General features: G+C 43.1%; 1 protein-coding gene across 1 annotated transcript in view; it reads left to right on the forward strand.

Annotated features, from left to right (window-relative positions):
- The window catches only part of KBTBD12 (kelch repeat and BTB domain containing 12), a 35,169-nt gene extending 19,565 nt beyond the window's left edge, over nt 1-15,604 (forward strand). Inside the window, exon 5 of the mRNA XM_056337187.1 lies at nt 12,275-15,604. Coding sequence (XP_056193162.1) covers nt 12,275-12,444 — 170 coding nt within the window. The 3' untranslated portion in view covers nt 12,445-15,604. The remainder of the gene's footprint in view (nt 1-12,274) is intronic.
- The last annotated feature ends 2,879 nt before the right edge of the window (nt 15,605-18,483 follow it).

An 18,483-nucleotide genomic window follows, 5' to 3' on the forward strand; every position in this document is an offset into this window, starting at 1 on the left:
CCTTCCCCTTACACTGACTCCAGTTGCATTGACTTTTACTTGCATAACAAACCCTAAACCTAAAGGTGCTGTTGGCTTAGAACAATGATTTTCACCAGCTCGTTCACCACTTGCCTTCTCCTCCCTCCATTTGCTACTGTTTGACAAAGCTGCTTCCTGAGAACCGTTGTATGACAGCTCCCAAACAGGCGTGTTCTCGTGTCATCTGTGATGGAAGTTCTGTGACCTCAGAGCAATTATGGTTATGATACACCACCGTGTTTCCATAGCAGACACTGGGCCGTGGTATTTGTCTTTTTTACAGTGGTATTACGGAAAAGCCTAGAGGTCGTGGGTACAAATCTCAAAAGGCTGATCATGGGAAGTAGTTGAGTCACCATCCCTGGAGGCAGCTAAGAGACATGTAGATGTGGTGGGCTTGGCAGTGCTGCATTAATGGTTGGGCTCAATGATCTTAAAGGTCTTTTCCATCCTAAATGATTCTATGATCATTTGCACTGGCAAATGAAGTAATTTCATTCAAGATGACTAACAGATTAGTACGAGATTTTCTGAATAAGGTAGCTTCAGAGCCATAAAATCATTCTTTGTACAATACCACTACGTTCTGTCACTGAGTCATGTATAAAGACTTGTAACACCGGGAGAGACTGAAAATCCCCCCGTGGATTTCAAGACGGCCACCTTTTGTATGTATAATGCCAGCTCAATGGGGTCCTGATTCCTGACTGTACTATTGCAATCTATATAATTATGTATAGAAATCCCCTACGCTAAAACTGTTAAATTGGAAAACAAGAAGTCAAAGTTAGAAAATGCCAGTTTTGCAGTTACCTGTGCCATATGAATTCTTCCCCCCTACGCGTGCATTTTGTATGCCAGTGAAGAAACAGTATGTGATTCTGCTGTTAGATATTAGGATGTCTGTTAAAAGGGGAGCCAAAATGAGATTTTCACTGTCCACTGTAAATCATACGTATCCACGTGTCCGAGGGGTTGAGAGAAAGCTGTGCCTTAAAGACAGGCACCTTAATGTGACTTTCAAGTTATTAATGAAAAGGGGATTTCTAAATCTTCATAACAACAACTTGTAGCTACCACCATCAAGGAAAAGCAGGGTGGAGTCCATACGCTGAACCCCAGTGGGTTCTCTGGCTGGCCCCTCACCCTGGCCCTGGCCTCTCCATGTGCTGGGAAGAGCTTTTGCCTGATCTGCTCTTTGGGGGTGAAGGGTGGAGGGACAGAGGGTTATTACTGTCATATGGGAACTTGGAGAGCGTGGCTCGACACTGCTCTTTCACAATGAGAGCTGCTCGGCAGCTTCAAGATATCCACAGAACAGCATGTGCTGCTGCTGCTTTAGTAGGGTTATTTTAGATTTTGCTTGTTTGGTTTTAGTCTTTTGGGTTTCTTGGCATGCCACTTTGGTTTTTGTGAGGGATGCAACCAAGAGAGGATATTCCAATTTTACAAAACATTGTAATTTAGTTTCAACCAAGTGGAGTTTTTGGAACAAGCTAGAGGCACAGCTGTAGTCTCTGGGTTTTCTGCCTGCTGAACACTAAAGGGCTGCTGTGAACATTCAAGAGTGAGTGTGCTTCTCAAAAAAAATGAAATTAAGCCAAAATCACTGCTGCAATGGAAAGTCTTAGCTGATCTATATAAGGGGTTGCAACCAACTCTCTGTATTCTATAGATCTGTCCCCAGCTTCCCAGCCTCAACTTGCCTTTGCATTCACTTAAACCCACTCTTGGTCCAGCAGCATGAAAGTTGACTTACTAAGGGCATAGTTGCATCTTAATTTTACTCATATGTGCCATTCCCTGTAAGCACGGGTATTGACCTAAATGGCTAATTGAAGACCAGAGATGCTGTACACAAATATGAAGCTGACAAGCAGCTGTCAACTGCTCAAAGGGCCTTAAATTAGGATGAAAAGATGAGGTCTGGCCAGCTACTATCTCTTCTGAGTCCCACATGAGACTTGAAGTTTTGTGATGGTGGGTTTCCCATCCCATATATATTGCCTCTCACGAATCCTTGTCTGCTCCAAGGGAGGACAAATGGTGCAGCCCTAAGAACATCCCCATGAGTGGAGGAAGAGAAATTGCAGCTACTTAGAGTCTCCAGAGGGAAATCAGCTTGGCCAGCTGAGAGTAGCAATGCAGAGCACAGTCTCTCTGAAGTATGAGTGCACTCCAGTCTGTCCGAGCTTCATCAAGAGAAAGCTTCCTCTGAACCACACGGAATGCTGTTGAGTGTTGAGCTGCGTTGGTAAACAAAGCTCGTAAGGCTTCTTCTTCTGAGGCTTCCTCAATTTAGAAGCTTGCTCAAAGCCTGGCCACGAAAGGGGATTAATTTAGCTGAAGTTTAGACACTTATCTGGAGTGCCTACACTAAGACCTTGGTGACCCCAGGCTCTCTGCAGCACATGGAGAGGCACAGAAACTTCCAGAGGGAAATTCAGGACCTTGGTGCTTTAAATCTGCTCTGAAAGATCAGAAGGCAATTCAGAACCCTGAGGACCTCTCTTATCTCTTAATGCTCCATGTCTTGATCAGGATATGAAGGTTTCTAACCTGGCTTACCTAAAGCTAACACAACAGGAGCTTGGTGTCTGTGGTTAGATGTCACAAACCACTCTGAGACCTCTGTGTTGTATCACTAACTGACAGAGTTTTATGTTCTTACAATCATGATAAGTACCCAAAAAAATCACTTCTGCTTGTTTTGAATTTGTTTCCTTCTTAGCAAGACTTGTGAAACTTCATCTGTTTTTCAGCAGTTCATAAGAATTAGCTCATTTTCTACTAAAACTATTATGGCAAGTAGGAACCACTGATCTTGACTCTCAGATCCAGCTCATGTAGTCTGTCATTTGTCAGCAATGCTATAGCATTCATCAAGATATTCAGAAATGTTTAAAATATTTAATTTTCACAGAATCACAGAATGGTCGGGGTTGGAAGCGACCGCTGCCAGCCCCCTGCCAGAGCAGGTTCACCCAGAGCAGGCTGCTCAGGGTCACAGCCTGGCAGGATTTGAATGTCTCAGAGAAGGAGACCCCGCAGCCTCCCTGGGCAGCCTGTGCCGGTGCTCGGTCACCCTCGGAGTGAAGAAGATCTTCCTCGTGTCAGATGGAACTGCCTGTGTCTCAGCTTGTGCCCGCTGCCCCTTGCCCTGTCGCTGGGCACCACTGAAAGGATCCCAGCCCCGTCCTCCTGACACCCACCCCTAAGATATTTGTAGACATTTTGTCCATTAGTTTATGGTTCTGCATAGAGTGAAAACACTAGCCATAGTATGAATACTCAGAAGGACTCGATGCACAGTAGCCAGCCAGCTTTCTGCTAATTGTTAAAATATGTTGCTGCATTTACCACTAACTATGGATTTTAAAGCAGCCTTTGCAGCCTGACTGCACAATGTTCTTGTTGACACGTTTTATTTCCTTTGCCTTTACATAGGGCTAAAACCTGCCACCTGCGCAGGCTGACAGCTATTAACATCAGCTATTAACATGGCAGAAGCAGCCTCATTAGCATGCCTCACCAGAGGAGGTGGTAAGCAGCTTGTCAGGTATGCAGCATTACATGCTTATAAAATGCCTGCAGGATTGGGTTCCCTTTCTTTTTTACTGCTTCTAAATACTATAAATATTTTTTCCAGTGAAAATAATGAAGGCAGGAGCGTGTGCCTGCTTGCTAGGACTGTGTCATCTGCTGTCACTGTCAGCTTGCGGAGGCACGTGTGCGTTGTCTTAGCGTTATTGCTGCACAAATACAGATCCTGTAGCCTGCTTCTGGGGGCTGTGGGGTTGTAGCTTTAGTTTCAGATTATAAACATTGGTCCAACTGCCTGTCTCACAGACTTGAATTAATAAATTCAAATCCAGAGTTGATTTATTTTTTTTTTAACTTGATGCATGCTGCCTTGTATCAGAAACGGTGTGGCCCGCAGGACCAGGGCAGTGACCGTCCCCCTGCATTCAGTGCTGGTGAGGCTGCAGCTTGAATCCTGGGTTCAGGTTTGTGAGACAGACACTGAGGGGCTGGAGCATGTCCAGAGATGAGCCACAGAGCTGGGGAAGGGGCTGGAGCACCAGTTGTATGAGGAGCTGCTGTGGGAACTGGGGTTGTTCAGCCAGGAGAGGAGGCTCAGGGGGGACCTTATCGCTCTCTGCAACTGCCTGAAAGGAGGTTGGGATGGAGTGGTGGTCGTCTCTTCTCCCAGGTAACAAGTGACAGGATGAGAGGAAATGGCCTCAAGTTGTGCCAGGGGAGGTTTAGATTGGCTATTCGGAAAGATTCCTTCACCAAAAGGGTTGTCAAGCACTGGAACAGGCTGCCCAGGGAGGTGGTGGAGTCACCACCCCTGCAGGTATTTGAAAGACGTGTAGATGTGGCACCTGGGGACATGGTTAGTGGTGGGCTTGGCAGTGCAAGGTTATCAAGATTATCAGTTGGAGTCAATTATCTTAAAGAACTTTTCCAACCTAAACAATTCTATGATTTTAATTAGAATGCCACCTTTACTGTACACTCAAGTGAGACGGGCTGATGTGCAAAGTGAAGGGGCAACCACTCCAATGCAAATAATAAAATGTTAATGGGTCTGCTATTAGCAGTACATATCACTTAAAAGGTCTTATGATTTCATCAGCTAATGGACTTGACATGGAACTTTCTCTGAATTAGCAGTTTTGCTGTGTCCCTCCAATGCAGATGATAGCAGAGAAGATAAATGTACTGCTTCCCAACCATGTATGTTGAAAAATACTGTAATGTGTTTAGCATGATGTGCAGGACCAGTGCTGATCAACCCAGTTCTGTTATTTATTTACTAATATCAAGTAGAAATTAATTTTTTACTTAAGTGGTGTTACAGTCAGAGGAAGGGGAAAGGGAATAATTATCTATGAACTTGGCATGCCAGAATCGCAATTTTGTATTTGCAACTGCTCGCCAAGAGGCAATAGTGACACTGAGTCCTGCTGGCTGTGTAATTCTGATTCTACAAAAACAAAAAAAAACCAAAAAAAAGACATATACTTACCCTAGATTCATTTTCTGGCCTCTTCTTCCTCATTTACATAAATTGCAAACCATACATTGGAATAGAAGTGGCGCTGCTTGCTGCAGTGCAGAACTGTGTAGTAATTACTGTATTCCAGCTGAGCTAATGAGTTTGTATCTGCACGCCATCCTCTCCTGACAGTGGACTAGCTTAATAGTTATTTATTTTGACTAATCTCCCATAAAGGCCATTCCCCCTAGTCTCCTCCATTATGTGATTTAGATGGAGAATCGTTCTAGTGCTTGTTTTTTTATTATAGTGGTTATGGAACATTACTGGAATCAAATTAAATTTAGACATATTAAGGAGTCTGGCACAGTAAATACTGCACTTGTGAAGTTTGGGGGTTGAGGGACAGGAACAAAACCTGTTTCTCCAGCACCTTCCCATGTTCCCAGCTAAATAAAGCAGAGGGGCAAACCCCAGGCTGCCTATCTGCAGCACTGTTTGTTTCCCTCAGTTCGAATTTACTGGGCAGCGATGAATAATTAAAGTTCTCCTGCCCACAGTTGTTACCATTTGAATAAATATTCCCACCAATGGAAGGGATTCAGGTTCCCTGCGTTTTGTTCAGCATAGAAATCTGCTCTTGGCCGCCCACCGTGCCGCAGGCACTGCCGCATCTCTCCAGCCTGCATGCCGAGTCCGCCCCGAAAGATGCTGTTTGACCTTTTGCCTAATTCTTCCCCAGCACCGGTGTGAGCTGCCAGGCTGCTGCCGGGGACTGGTGGGTGGGAGAGACCCCCTCAGCTTGCTGCCTTCCCGGGGAGGGCTGCTTGTTTGCCCCCCGCTCGTTAGCTAGAAACTCACCACCGTAAATAAGGCCAGCACAGGTCAGGGGAATTGCTGGGCAGCAGCACCTGCTCATTTCAGATCTAAATTTGACCCAGTCTCTGACAGCCCGGTGTTAGTAATTCAGTCCTGCTTCTTGCTAAGCCTCATTTATAGTTTATAAAGGGTTAATGAATGATTAATAGATATTTTAATGCATTTTAATTAATTGCTGAAGAGGTCAATAGGTTGTTTAGAAACATGGCTTGTAGCCATGTATGACATCTTCTATTGTGTTCATAACTGCCTGTCATGCATACAGTCTAAACACGCTTTATATCCTCTATTAATAATGTATTAACCCATTGTAAGGCATTTAGAAACAGATTCGCAGGATGGTCTGAGACCAGTAATTCTTATTCTGATCTTGCAGTTTTCACTCATACGAATGGCGCCTTGACTTCGAGAGCACTGCTCCTGCTGCTGCTGTAAGCTGTGATCCTGCCATCGCTGGCAGCGCAAGCAGGACCAGCACTTGTAAGATTAGTGTCTGAAAGAGGCCTTGCCTATGAACAACAGGCAAAATCTGGAAAGGTTTTAAAAGCTGAAGTAGCTGGATCAATCCCAAGAAAAACAGTTGAAGCAACTGATTTAGAAGTTTCTTCCTGTAGACTATCCCATTCGTTATATTACAGACATATTTTAAATATATATTGATTTGTGAGGGAATGGGTGGCTCATGAAACTATGGTCCTGATGAATTACACAGCAGAGCAAGAGGATAGAGGTCCTGTCTACGAGAGCGAATATCTTACCTTACTCCACGCAGGTGCTCTGAAAACAGTAAGCTGCCACAGTTGTAAATTCAAGCCCCAACCTGCCTCCCAGCTTTTGCTGTGTCTGGTGGGATACACTGCTTTGATACTTAACGTCACGAAGGCTGGCCAGCATGTTAAACAGCCAAGCCAAGTTCCCTCTCCTGTGTATTCTCTGCCTGCTCCTGCCCACAGGCATAGATGATGGATGTACTTGACCCCACAAGGGGTGCTGGCTGTGTTACGCTAGCAAGGCTGGTGGAGTTAGGGGGCAGCTCGCATACGCAAATGGGATTGAAGGCCACCGACTTGATGAACTTATTCTTTTTTCTACTGCAAATGAGGAGCCAGGACATCTGGTGGTAATGATCTAAATGCACTTTTATCCCATTGCAACACAAACGTGAATTCCCAAGTCACCTAACTCCACATCACGTAATTATGAAAGCAGCTATTAGTGGCCAGGAAGATAAGTAGCAGAGGCTAGTCCCATATGTTTAAAATCATCCTCTGGTCTCTGGTACAACAGCTAACGGCATGCAAAACCAGGTACAAACCAGCACTGGAGGCTGAACTGCTTCAAGGCAGCTTTGGGGTGGTGGATAGGTGACGAGAACAGGGGAAACCAGTGAAACACCTGAGTAAACGTTTGGGGGACTGCTGGGGAGCTGGCAAGCACTTCGTGATGTTCAAGTGCTTTTTTCCATGGAAAGAGCAGAGTAGGAAATTAACAGTTTAATCACTACAGGTTTGATGTCTTTTATAAATTGATTTACGGTGAAAGAAGATAGAGCACAGAGCACATTAGGAAACTGCAAACTGGAAAGGAAAAGGTGCTGTGACAACCTCAGAATGGACATCAGCAGGAGCTCAGGCAAGTAGCCTGTGTGAGGATGTCCCAGGGCACAGAGCTCAAGGGCAAGGGGAGGTGTGACACAGGCTGCCTTCAACTGCTCAGTGTGGTTCTGTGCTGAGGCGCGTGTCCCTGCTCTGGATACGCTTGCTCGGGTGCTGCTGGCAGTGTGACAGTATGTCACGGTAGCTGCACCGCAGCTGGCAGGCAGGTGAGCTTGTCCAAAACTACTCTGGGTCTCTCTGCCCTGCACTGATGCAGAGGCATCAGAACTCACGACTTGGCACATGCTCTCACTACCTCTGTAACTCTGTTCCCTCATTCGTAAGATGGGGGCAAACTTATCAGGTGATGTCAATGGGCTGATACAAAATAATGAAATATTAACCCCATTTCAGGAAACTTGCCGTAGATTCAACTCCATTGAACTAAAATTCAGCACAAATTTCTTTTTTAGTTCAATGCTCTGGATGCTAACCAGGCTACAATAGAGTGAATTTATTTGTATTGGCTTACAAACATAATAGCTGCATGGTTAATAGTCCTGGATGACCTATAGATTTTCTACCTGTTAAGCATGTTGCTTAATTCTACATCTGCCTCTCTTCAACACTCCCAACCCAAAATCTAATTGTATCTGAATGTTCAGTTCCAAATAGGAAAGAGAAAGCAAGGTCAAAAAAATCAAAAGTGGTAATAAATATTATATTCACATGGAAAGTTGTTCCTTCCCCCAACCTCCAAATCACAAATGGAATGCAGTTCAAAAAAAAAAAAAAAAAAAAAAAGAGACAAAAAAGCAGATAAAATATTTATGTTGCCTGCAGTCATACTGGGGTTTTTTCCAAGAATGGTTTATCCTGATTTATGGTGAATCCTAATTCAAATGACATGAGAAAACTTACAGCATGAAATGAAGTCTGGCCATATTTAGTGCCTGAATCATAAACCTTTTAAAGAGGAAGCATGATTGTGTATATGGAGTGCAGGCAATAATTACTGAACATTAATATTTTTGTTGTTTTTTCTGCACATGCAAAGAAAAATTTCATATGAAAAATTTTGCAGGGAAGCGTTTTCTTTACAGACCAGAATATTAAAAAATATAAAGATTAAACTCATTTTGCTGTCATACTACTATACTTGCATATATGAAATACAATTTTAGCATTTATAAACTAAATGTTTTCCGGTATAACTCAAGTTCTTTCAGTGGGAAAAGATAAGTTTGTAGGCTCAGTGTTACCCTTCAGCCCGCAGTTGTACATCAAAAAGGCACACGTAACTATACCGAAAGAGCTCTGACTTCCTTTTAACATACCACAGTTTCTCGTGGGGATAAATTTATGCTGGAATTAATGTTCCCTGGGCTGGTTTAGCCTTTTTCCTTTCCTGAATAAGAATACACCATACTGCTATAAACACTGTTTTACCGCTGGAAAAAGATCTGCATTAGGGTTAGGTTTGTACTACCTGAATAAAGTGGTTTAACTCCTATGCAGAAAAACATAGTGTAAAAAAAGTTTCCTAAACCATCTCACAGTTAAACAAGAATGTGCAGAAAATTACTGCCTCATTTAGTGGAATAAATGAAATCATTTGGAAAGGAGTGAAATCCTTTCATTAGGTAAGGTGCTTGTCTGGTAAGTGATGCAGAATAATGCTATGTATGACAGGGAGTTCTGTGGGGTGGCTTTTTAAGCAGGTAATCTGTGTAATACAGCCAGTTGCTTTTCGCTTTTTTTAGACATCACATTCTTCTCCTGTAAGCAAAATTGGCTGCTAAGATATTGCCTTAAAAAAAAAAAAAATTGCAATTAAATAAGGTGAACCAATGAGGCAGAATCTGGAATTTATCTGCACCTTCAACCTTAAAACTGTTTATTGGGATTAAAGCCCAAATCCAGCATTACAGATTATACCCTGTAATCAAAGGTGCTATTCTCTTTGAAAAACATTACCTTTTCTGTTGTCTTAACCAAGAAAAATTAAAAAAAAAAAAAGCTTAAGAGTTGAGGAGTTTTCACTTGTTTCTATTTTAAAAAGAAAGGGGAGATGTAACTTTTTTTCTGAGCTATGACTGTATTTTGAGCTGTGCTTTTCCTCACATGAACTTTCTCATCCAAAGGGTGCTGCTTCCTTCCATATTAAGCAAGATAAGACCAGAGAAATGATTGCTTCCCTTATTCCAACAACATACTCTCTTTATCTCCCAAGGGTTAAGAGTTAACTAACACTCATGGACTGGAAAGCAGAATTTGTAGAGTGGAACAAAACCAGTTACAACATCCCACAGAAAAGGGAAGCAAGGGACACTAAAGGTTGTGAGTCACCAGGGCCAGGAAAAAGCACAGCAAGGCTTGCAAGGAAGGGTTGCTGAATCTGCCTTTGATGTTCTAATTATGATTTTTTTTTTTTCCTGAAGTGTTGCAATCACCCACAGAGTATCTCAGTTCCAGTGTCTGATTTTTTTCCTCTGATTGTCTCATTTGTGTCATCATCCATGCCAAAGAAAATCCAGGCATAAAAATTTATTGCATAAAGGGGATGATCTAATAATAAATACAAGGACTGGAGCCTCCCATGTCACAGCTTAGGTCTGTTTGCAGCCCTGTATTTGCCTCTTAGGAAAAACCTGTTCACTCTTGCAGGGTTATAGAGAAATGAGCTCTCTTTGCTGGTACTGGCAAGTTATTTGCTTGCAGTCTGTCAGTCATGCCTTCTTTCTTCACATATAACTGGGTTTTTTAGCAGTTTGCTGTCTTCTTTCTTGGATGGGTACAGCCTTCCTGTGTATTATTATTGTTATTATTCTCCTTTAATATCCAGGTTCAATAAGCAAACCATCGTGACTATTTCTCTTTCTGTGAGCAGCAGAACAAGGACTATTCAGATGAGGCTAAATCCTGAAATCTTGCCCGCATTTTACTCAAGCGAGCTCCTAGAGATCTCTAAAAGTCCCAGAGGTCTGGATTCGGACCAACAAAAATTACGCCACAATCAATCGTGACACAACTGAGGGGAAAATGAGTATGGGCTGTGGACTGTGGGGTAGAAACACTGTGCAGCACCCCTTTGTCAGGTGGGAGGGGGGACAGGGATGGTGAGTGGCTTCCTTAGATAAACATGGCAAAAATGTGCAGAGATTTCCATAAAGCTGAGACGTCCCCAACTCCCGTGTATGTGCAGGACCTGCAGTAAAGAGCACTGCTCTGAATCAGCTCAGCAAGGAAACTGATCGTGGGAGAGGAAGAAGTCTTGTTTCCATCTGACTTCCCCACATCCCGAAGCTACTTGTAGAGGAGCCCTAGGGGTATTTTAAATCCCATGACACTACATCATCATAATAGCAACACCAATTTTGCATGGAACCTAACCCATGACTGAACTATCTTGGGGTTAGTAAACCCCCAGGGTTGCTGTTCTCTGGAGGAATATGTGCTCTGTGTTTCCAACATGAGAAGCAATATACACCTCTGTATGCTCTTCTGTATTTCACTTTTCCCTTTCTTCAATCCTTTGCTGTCAGTTCCTCAGAAGGGCAGTGTCCGAGCGATGAGATGCAGTCAATAGATGTGAAGGATAGGGTTGGTTGTTGTTGTTGGCTTGATTATTTCCACCACCACCGCCCTTAGAAAAAAAGGCTTTCTAGAAGGGATAGCTGAATAGCGACCTCAGCCTGGACCCTGTAAGTTTAGCCTCTCACCATTCTTTTAAGACACAATAAAATAGTGTTGAGTATTTAACATGTCTTGCTATGATGGTTCTTACCCTGGCACCAGTGATGTGTCTGTGCTTGGAAATCTCTGAGAACTGGCTCCTAATACATTTATCCGGCAATTCATCAGGAGGAAGCTGACAGCAAAGAGCGTGCATGTCCTCAGCTCAAAGTAAGAAAAGTTTAGACTATGGTTACTTGCTGCGAGAAAGCAACTTTAAGACAAAAAAGTGAGCAGACGTGAAAGACACTTTTTATTTTTAGGAGAGAAGTTGGCTTTTAGTCACAATTGCTGGAGAATGCAGTACTTAAGTTAGCAAAGAAAGGTTTTGTGTCCTTGTAAGAAATTTAATATAGCTCTGCTGTTGACAGCTATGGTTCTCTGCTGCGTGGTGATTCTTACATTTTTTGTTAATCTCAGTAAAAAGCTTCTTGTCTTGAGACTGGCTGTGATTTAATAGCTTTCTTCTAACCTGACTGCTCATGACAAATTCCTCAGCACTTCAGAACAGCTAAAGTACATATTAAGCCCTGGAGGTTTCTTTCTGTCTTTCTCCCCAAATTACAGGATGTCCAGACTTTGCACCCAGGAAAAGCCATGGCACTGGAGTGCTTCCAGGAGCCTGAGGACCGCATTTTCATCAGGGCAAAGAAAAGACAACATACTGCATGTAGGCACGCTCATTAACAATAGGCAATGCTCTGCCTCTGAAAGATGAACATCTGACAATTGATTGCACAGTGAAATGCCACCTGCATACTCATACCAAGATGGAACACTTGATGCTTTTGTCCCTGCAGCTGCACCTGGAGCCCAGACTGCGCGGACTGAATACACTGTGCAGCTCTCCATCTGCACTATTTCATTTGTTATACGTTGACAACTCGCATGCTTTTCGAACAGGGTAGCCGTTAGTGCCACAGAAATTACCTTTTCATCGCTGCCTTACAGAAGGGTCATAATAACTGCACAAACCTCTTTGATCCTGTTTGACTTGACTTGACTCCTGATGCCTGCTGTTGTTGCTTCTGTTTTTCAGCTCGTCACGAAGTTATCACCAAAGAGATCCTCGAACTGGATACATGGGAGAACCAGTGGAACGTGGTGGCCATCGACGTCCTCATGCACGACAGCTATGATGTTTGTCTTGTTGCTAGGCTGAACCCGCGGGATCTTATCCCTCCTCCCCCGGATTTAGTGGACCAATAGAAGTTCAGTGACTCTCAGTGCTTCCAGATTCTGCAGAAATGGAAAAATTTGGAGAGACAAATGCTGCATTGCCTCTGGATGACAACTGAGTCCCACAGAGAGGAGCCAGCAACACATGCTTTAGGACAGAACTGCCTTTGAGCTGTGCTTCTCAGATGATGCTTACTTTGCTAGTACTGGTGCTCGGGACTTCTGCGATTGAAAGTCGAGGTCGCCCAGCATTTGTGTGTGGCTCTTCGCCTTCCATCTGGCTGTGCAAGCTCCAGTGCTGGGTGCAGCCTGGGCTTCTGGGAGCCTTTGCCTCACAGGCACAGTGGCAGCCCGGGGCTCATTTCACTGCACAGCATGACATATGGAGGAAAGCTCTAGCCAGGGAAATCCCTCCTTTGCTGTTTTCCTCGCCTGGTTCTACTAAGCTACCAAGGAGGCTAAGAAATATGTTAAGTCAGCTGATGAAAACCAGTCCAGCTGTACCAAAAGGCCAGGCTGTACTTAACTGATACAGAAGGAAAACAGAGAAGAGCCTTTGCTTGTTTTTAAAAAAAACAAAACAAAACAAAACAAAACACATTAGCCAAGGTTCATTACCCAGGTACACCAGCTACTGCAAACTTTATCTAACCCACAGACAGGACAGTTCCCGTCTTTGCCAACCAAGCTGAGCCTGTGCTAGTAGAAAACTAGTCTTTTGGCAACAAGTCACAAGTGAGCCTTTCCGCAGAGGTAGTAGGCAGTGTGTAACCAGGACAAGAAGAATCCTAAATTTTCATATAGATCCTATCAGTTACAAGGTCTGGTGTGACCAGAGCCTTAAAGCTCAGTTAGAAATCCCTCTTGCTTTGAGAGATGGGGAAGGGAATTTAAAATAAAAAACAATAAATAAGACCAGCGTTATCTGCGTATCAGCTCTGCAGCTACAGGGAAAAAGGATAGGTGTGCGAATTGATAAATGTTTATGTAACAGTAGCTGTTTTTATAGAAGTGGCTTTATTGAGGTAGCATAAAGTAAATTCTCTACCAAGAGAATTGGCTATAATCACAGGGAAGAGAATTAATTCAGTGTTTCTTAAGGCAGTGTTAGCTTTTATAAGGCTTGAAGACAGGAGGCTAGAGAGAAAGTTGTTACCAATACTGCTATCCCGTTTGAATTACCAATAACTATTCATCGGTTCTCTGGTGCCTAACTTGTAGTGTATCTCCCTGCCACTGCCTGGGCAGCATGGACAAGAGAACTGGAAAGCTCCGTTGTGCTCTTGGGCCACAACTGCAAATGGTAGTACACTGCACTGCAGAGTGAATGTCAGAGGCAAACACTAAGAGTAAACTATGAAACAGAACAAAAATTATCATTGTCATCAAGAAGTTGCTTTTGGTGGCTACAAAAGCAGTGACAAAACTGGAAGGAAATAATGGGCAAAGAAATGAGGGAATCTGTCACTTAGTTCTTCCATAGTCACTTGCAGGATCTGCACTTCAAAGCATCCCCATTTTCCTTTTCAATCGTGTTTTAGGCTGAAAAAATGCCAGCTGTTGTTTTTGTTGGGTTTTGGGGGTTTTTTTACCTGTAATTCTTATGGCAGAGAGAGACAGAGAGGATAACCCAGAAGCCCTTTGCCAATTCTGACTTTTCTGATTCATGTACTATTCTCTAAAATATCCAGTGGGAAAATTAATCTGTCATATAAAAACAATTCGCAGGAAGGTCACTAAAGTTTACTTGATAGCTATAGCAGGACACTGAGGACTGCTCAGACAATAAGGGAGCTGGTGGAGGGGAAACTAAGGAAAGCATGTAGTGAGGGAGTAAACCTGTGAGCCTTACAGCTAATCCCTTGTCTCCCTTTGTTTCACAGCCTAAAGACATACTCTTGTGCTTGTATCATTTCTATATCACCCATTCTTTTTTATTTCCTTTGTTCGCATGTCGGTCATCCTCTGTCTAGAATGGAGTTGCAACAAGCATGAACTTCAGTGGTACAAACCAGCAACCAGCTCCTAAAGTCTTAACCACCTTGGTCGCTAAATGCAGTTGTAGGTATAAGATCAAGGAGGCAAACTCTGCTTTAATGTGTTTTTAAACAAAATCAGTAGAAAGTTCTTCCAATTAACCATCCAATATTGGCAACTTTTTTTTTAACTTTCATTGTTACTGCAAAGTAAAGGTAATCTTGTTCTAATGTCTCTACAGAGCTCTCAAGGCAGCTGGAAGCAATGCTCTTGAGCATCAGTTAAGTGTTTCCTTGTGAAACTCCAAATTCTGCAACTACATCTACCAATTTTGCTTCTTTCACCTTTTTTGTTTTAAGGATGAATTTTTTAAAGGGTACTTTTTGTCTTTGGTCTCTGCTCTGAGGTCTATTCCTGACAATTCAAATCCTCTTGTGGTTTAAAGCCTGAATTAATCTACTGGATTTCACTCTCTGAAAGTCAGTCTGCTTGGAATATTTCAAGGAGAGAAGGGAGACTTTTGCAGGCTTTCATTAGTTATATTTGAAAATGTATAACACAGCTGAGACTCTGCTATTAAACTTTTATTCCAGTAGTGAGCTGGCTGTTTCTTTCCCTCTTCGTACGTTTTGCTTTTTAGGTTGATACTTAATAAGCTGGATGGAAAGGAAGTACGTACTCTGAGGTCTGTTTTGATAACTGAAGAGAGTAATTGCATATGTTTTATATACTGGCTTTGCAATCAGCTAGTTCGAGCTGTAGTGGGCAGTCAACAGGTTTTATTCCGTGCGCCCCTGGCAAGGGACCTGCCCTAGCATGCACCAAGCACTGAGCTCCCCACTGCCCCCAGGGTCTGACTGTTAGTGGGGACTCGTGTGTGTCCGTGTCTCTGTCTCTGCCCAGGTCGGAACGTCTAGCACTACATACCAGGCAGGGAATTTTTTTCTTCTGGATTAAATATCTAGAATGGGGGCACTAACTTCTTGATTTTGTGTGGGCCCCAGGTAGTTCATGGTTTGCCCTTGGGGCAACTATAATTTCTAAACCAATACTTGGAAAAAGACAGCTTGACTGAGGAAGGAAGGAAGAAGCAGAAAGCATGCTTATTGAGATCTCGGCCAAAATCCTTCTGAGAGTATATGAATACTGCATGTCTGATACATCCATGGCTAGTCTCAAATTTCTGGGAAAGTCCTTAAGAGTCTTAATTTCTTCTATTACAAATCCTGATGAAAAAAAAAAATAAAATTAGAGAATGCACATTCTCCAGGCTTTTGAGTTTCACTGAAATCATAGTTTACTTCGCCCCTTTCCCTCTGAGCCTTAGTTAGCTGAACATTTAATCAAGGCTGTCTTGACATCATCCATAATTCTAAAATGCAAACAAAGCAGTGCTGGCAAGCTACCGACTATTTAAATGAATGGGGGATTATTAAGCAAAGGCATACCCTTTGATGTCGCTTGAAACATCGAAGTACATCACTAGTTGCCAAATATGAAGAAAAATGTTGGAGAGGTAGCTGGTCACGTGGCACCCCGGGAGTAAAGCAAAAAATTAAATGCTATAAAAAGCTAATTGAAGCTCTACATTTTTATCCCCAGCTAATGTTTTAATTTGAAATTGTCCAAGTATAACTGATTTCATAAGGATCCCTGTAGCGCTCTCATCTCTGTTTTCATATATGTGGTCACAGGAACTGCCTGCATACGCATCTGACTACCCGCCCTCACATACCAGTACTGCAACCGCCTGTGGCTCAGCTGCTGCCCATGCCAGGCAAAAACGTACATTTGCATGTGTGCAATATTGAAATTTATGGGGCAGTTTCTGTATCATGTTCCAGCCGTATTATGCCACTCGGGAAGCCTTGATTTGCCAACAGAAAATTGTCATGGTGCACACAGAGCTGTGAGCTCTGCTACTAGCAAATATGGTCCAGGTAAGAGGCTGAGGCAACATCAAAGCCAAGGGACTGGCAACAGAGGTAAGAGGTGGGCGCTCCCAGAATGTTACGACAGGCAGCAGAGCCAAGGTGAGCTGGAATGATCCTCCCCAACTCTTCACAGGGGAGGGTTCAGATGTAAAAGGATTTGGCCCTGGATCATTATCTTACATTTTTTCCTGTACTTGAAATGTGTAATGAGATCCTTGATGACCTGAAAAACAATGGAAACGAGTGCTAGAATAATATATGTATTTTTAATGTTAAAACACATTCATATATTGTTTTTCTGCCGATCTGGAAAAAAGTGACATTCTTTTAATACACTGTTTACCTCATAATTGCTCTCTTAGCTACAGTGATGGTCTCTTTCACGAGCTGCTCTCCTAACGGATTATGTAGCACCTCTGAAAATTTGTTCCATGAATCACAATGCTTTGAATCACCAGGTCAGATTTTCAGTTACTCTTTCGCAGATTTCTGTGGCTCTTCCTACAGCTTTTCAAGTGGACTCTAGCTTCAGCTTCAAAGAAAAGCTATTTCACCCCCAGTTGTGCTCAGCTGGAACTAGTACATTTGCAATTTACTATCATTTGGCATGTAGAGGTTGAAAGCAAAGGAAATATTGGAAAATGGCTAAAATACACATCGAATGTATGTGGAAATACACATTCTTTTCTTGGTGAATGTCTCCTCTGTGTTTACTGCCCTGCCTGGGTGTCTGATGGAATGATTTACTAATAACCTATGATTGCAGCTACAGTGAAGGCCACGCTGGGGCTACGTGTTTGGGCTGCCAGAGCAGAGACAACCAGCATGGTGCAGAGCTGTGGCTCCTGACAGGCTGGCCTGCCTCGCCATAAGAAATTGCCTTCAAACAAAAAGTGTTCCAAACACTTAAGTATTCCAGGATGTATGTTCCAGGATGTATGTGGTTTATATACATATGTATAACATTATTTTAGAGGTTCTTTACTGACAGCAGTAAGATCCTTTTTTTATACACATACCTGGCAACTCTGTCTTCTGCATAGCTCATCAAAGCACTTCAAAAAAGTGCTGGTCTTTAAATATACGAAACTACTCCAGGCTTCAAGTCAAAAAGAACCTTAAAATCCTTGCTGAGCTAAGGAACAACTGGGAAATCTTTTAGTCCTCGTCTAGGTCTCCTTTCTTCTCAAATTTTTGGCTGGCTGTAGCACTCCCCTCAGAAGCTCAGAGTCCTCTTGAAAGCTTTCTGCAAGTCTGTCTCTCTTACCCTAACCCCATATCTGCCTCAGCCCCCTTGTCTGACCAGCCCTTACGCTCCTCCTTTTCCCCTTCAGTTCCCCAGAAGATGGGAACAGCCACTCAGGGTGTTCAACCAGGCTCCAGACTTCTGAGGAGCCTATTGCTCCAGCAACACATCAGCTTTGAAGGACAGAAGTAAGACCATACCAGCTCCCTGGACTTGAGGACACTCATCTTTGAGTAAGTTCTAGCAGCCTCAACCCAAGTTCTGTGGTTCACTTTCATTGCAAATAAGAGCTGCCTGCTCTGCGACGTCGCCATCAGCCAGGGTTGGAGAGCAGGTGACCTGCATTCTACTTTGTCTCGCTGCTGTCTCACTGTGCAATGCTGACAAGTTTTACATTAAATACCTTGCATACCGTGCATGCCGTAGCTGTAATGACTGCAGGCACAAGCCATTACCATTATCTCTGATTCCTGAACACCAGTTGCTACAAAAACTGTCTGAAGCACAGAGGGAGGCATCTTCATTACTGTATCATAGCTCACATCTTAAAGCCAGATTTTCTGCTGTGGTTTCAGTCAGGCCAGGTTTCACTAAAGAACCTGGTCTCTAATTTACCAGGGTTTAGTATCGGTATATTTTCTTCACTTTGACCTTCTCTAGTCATTCTTTATAAGAATGCAAGTGACTTCACCAGCTTTTCCATGAAATGCATTATCCAAACCGGCCTCCCGAGGCTGTTGGCTTTTCATTATCAGGGTTGAAGTACAGCCACTAAAGTGCCAGTCAGCTGCACAACTTTATTTTCTCATTCAGCAACTTCATAGTAGAGGAAATGTATTTCATCCATACATACAGTAATGTGTGTATGTGGGAAGTGGTTTCCTCTCACATTCCTGACTCATTCCTTTCAAA

Source organism: Falco biarmicus, chromosome 4, assembly GCF_023638135.1.
Source record: "Falco biarmicus isolate bFalBia1 chromosome 4, bFalBia1.pri, whole genome shotgun sequence".
NCBI lineage: Eukaryota > Metazoa > Chordata > Aves > Falconiformes > Falconidae > Falco > Falco biarmicus.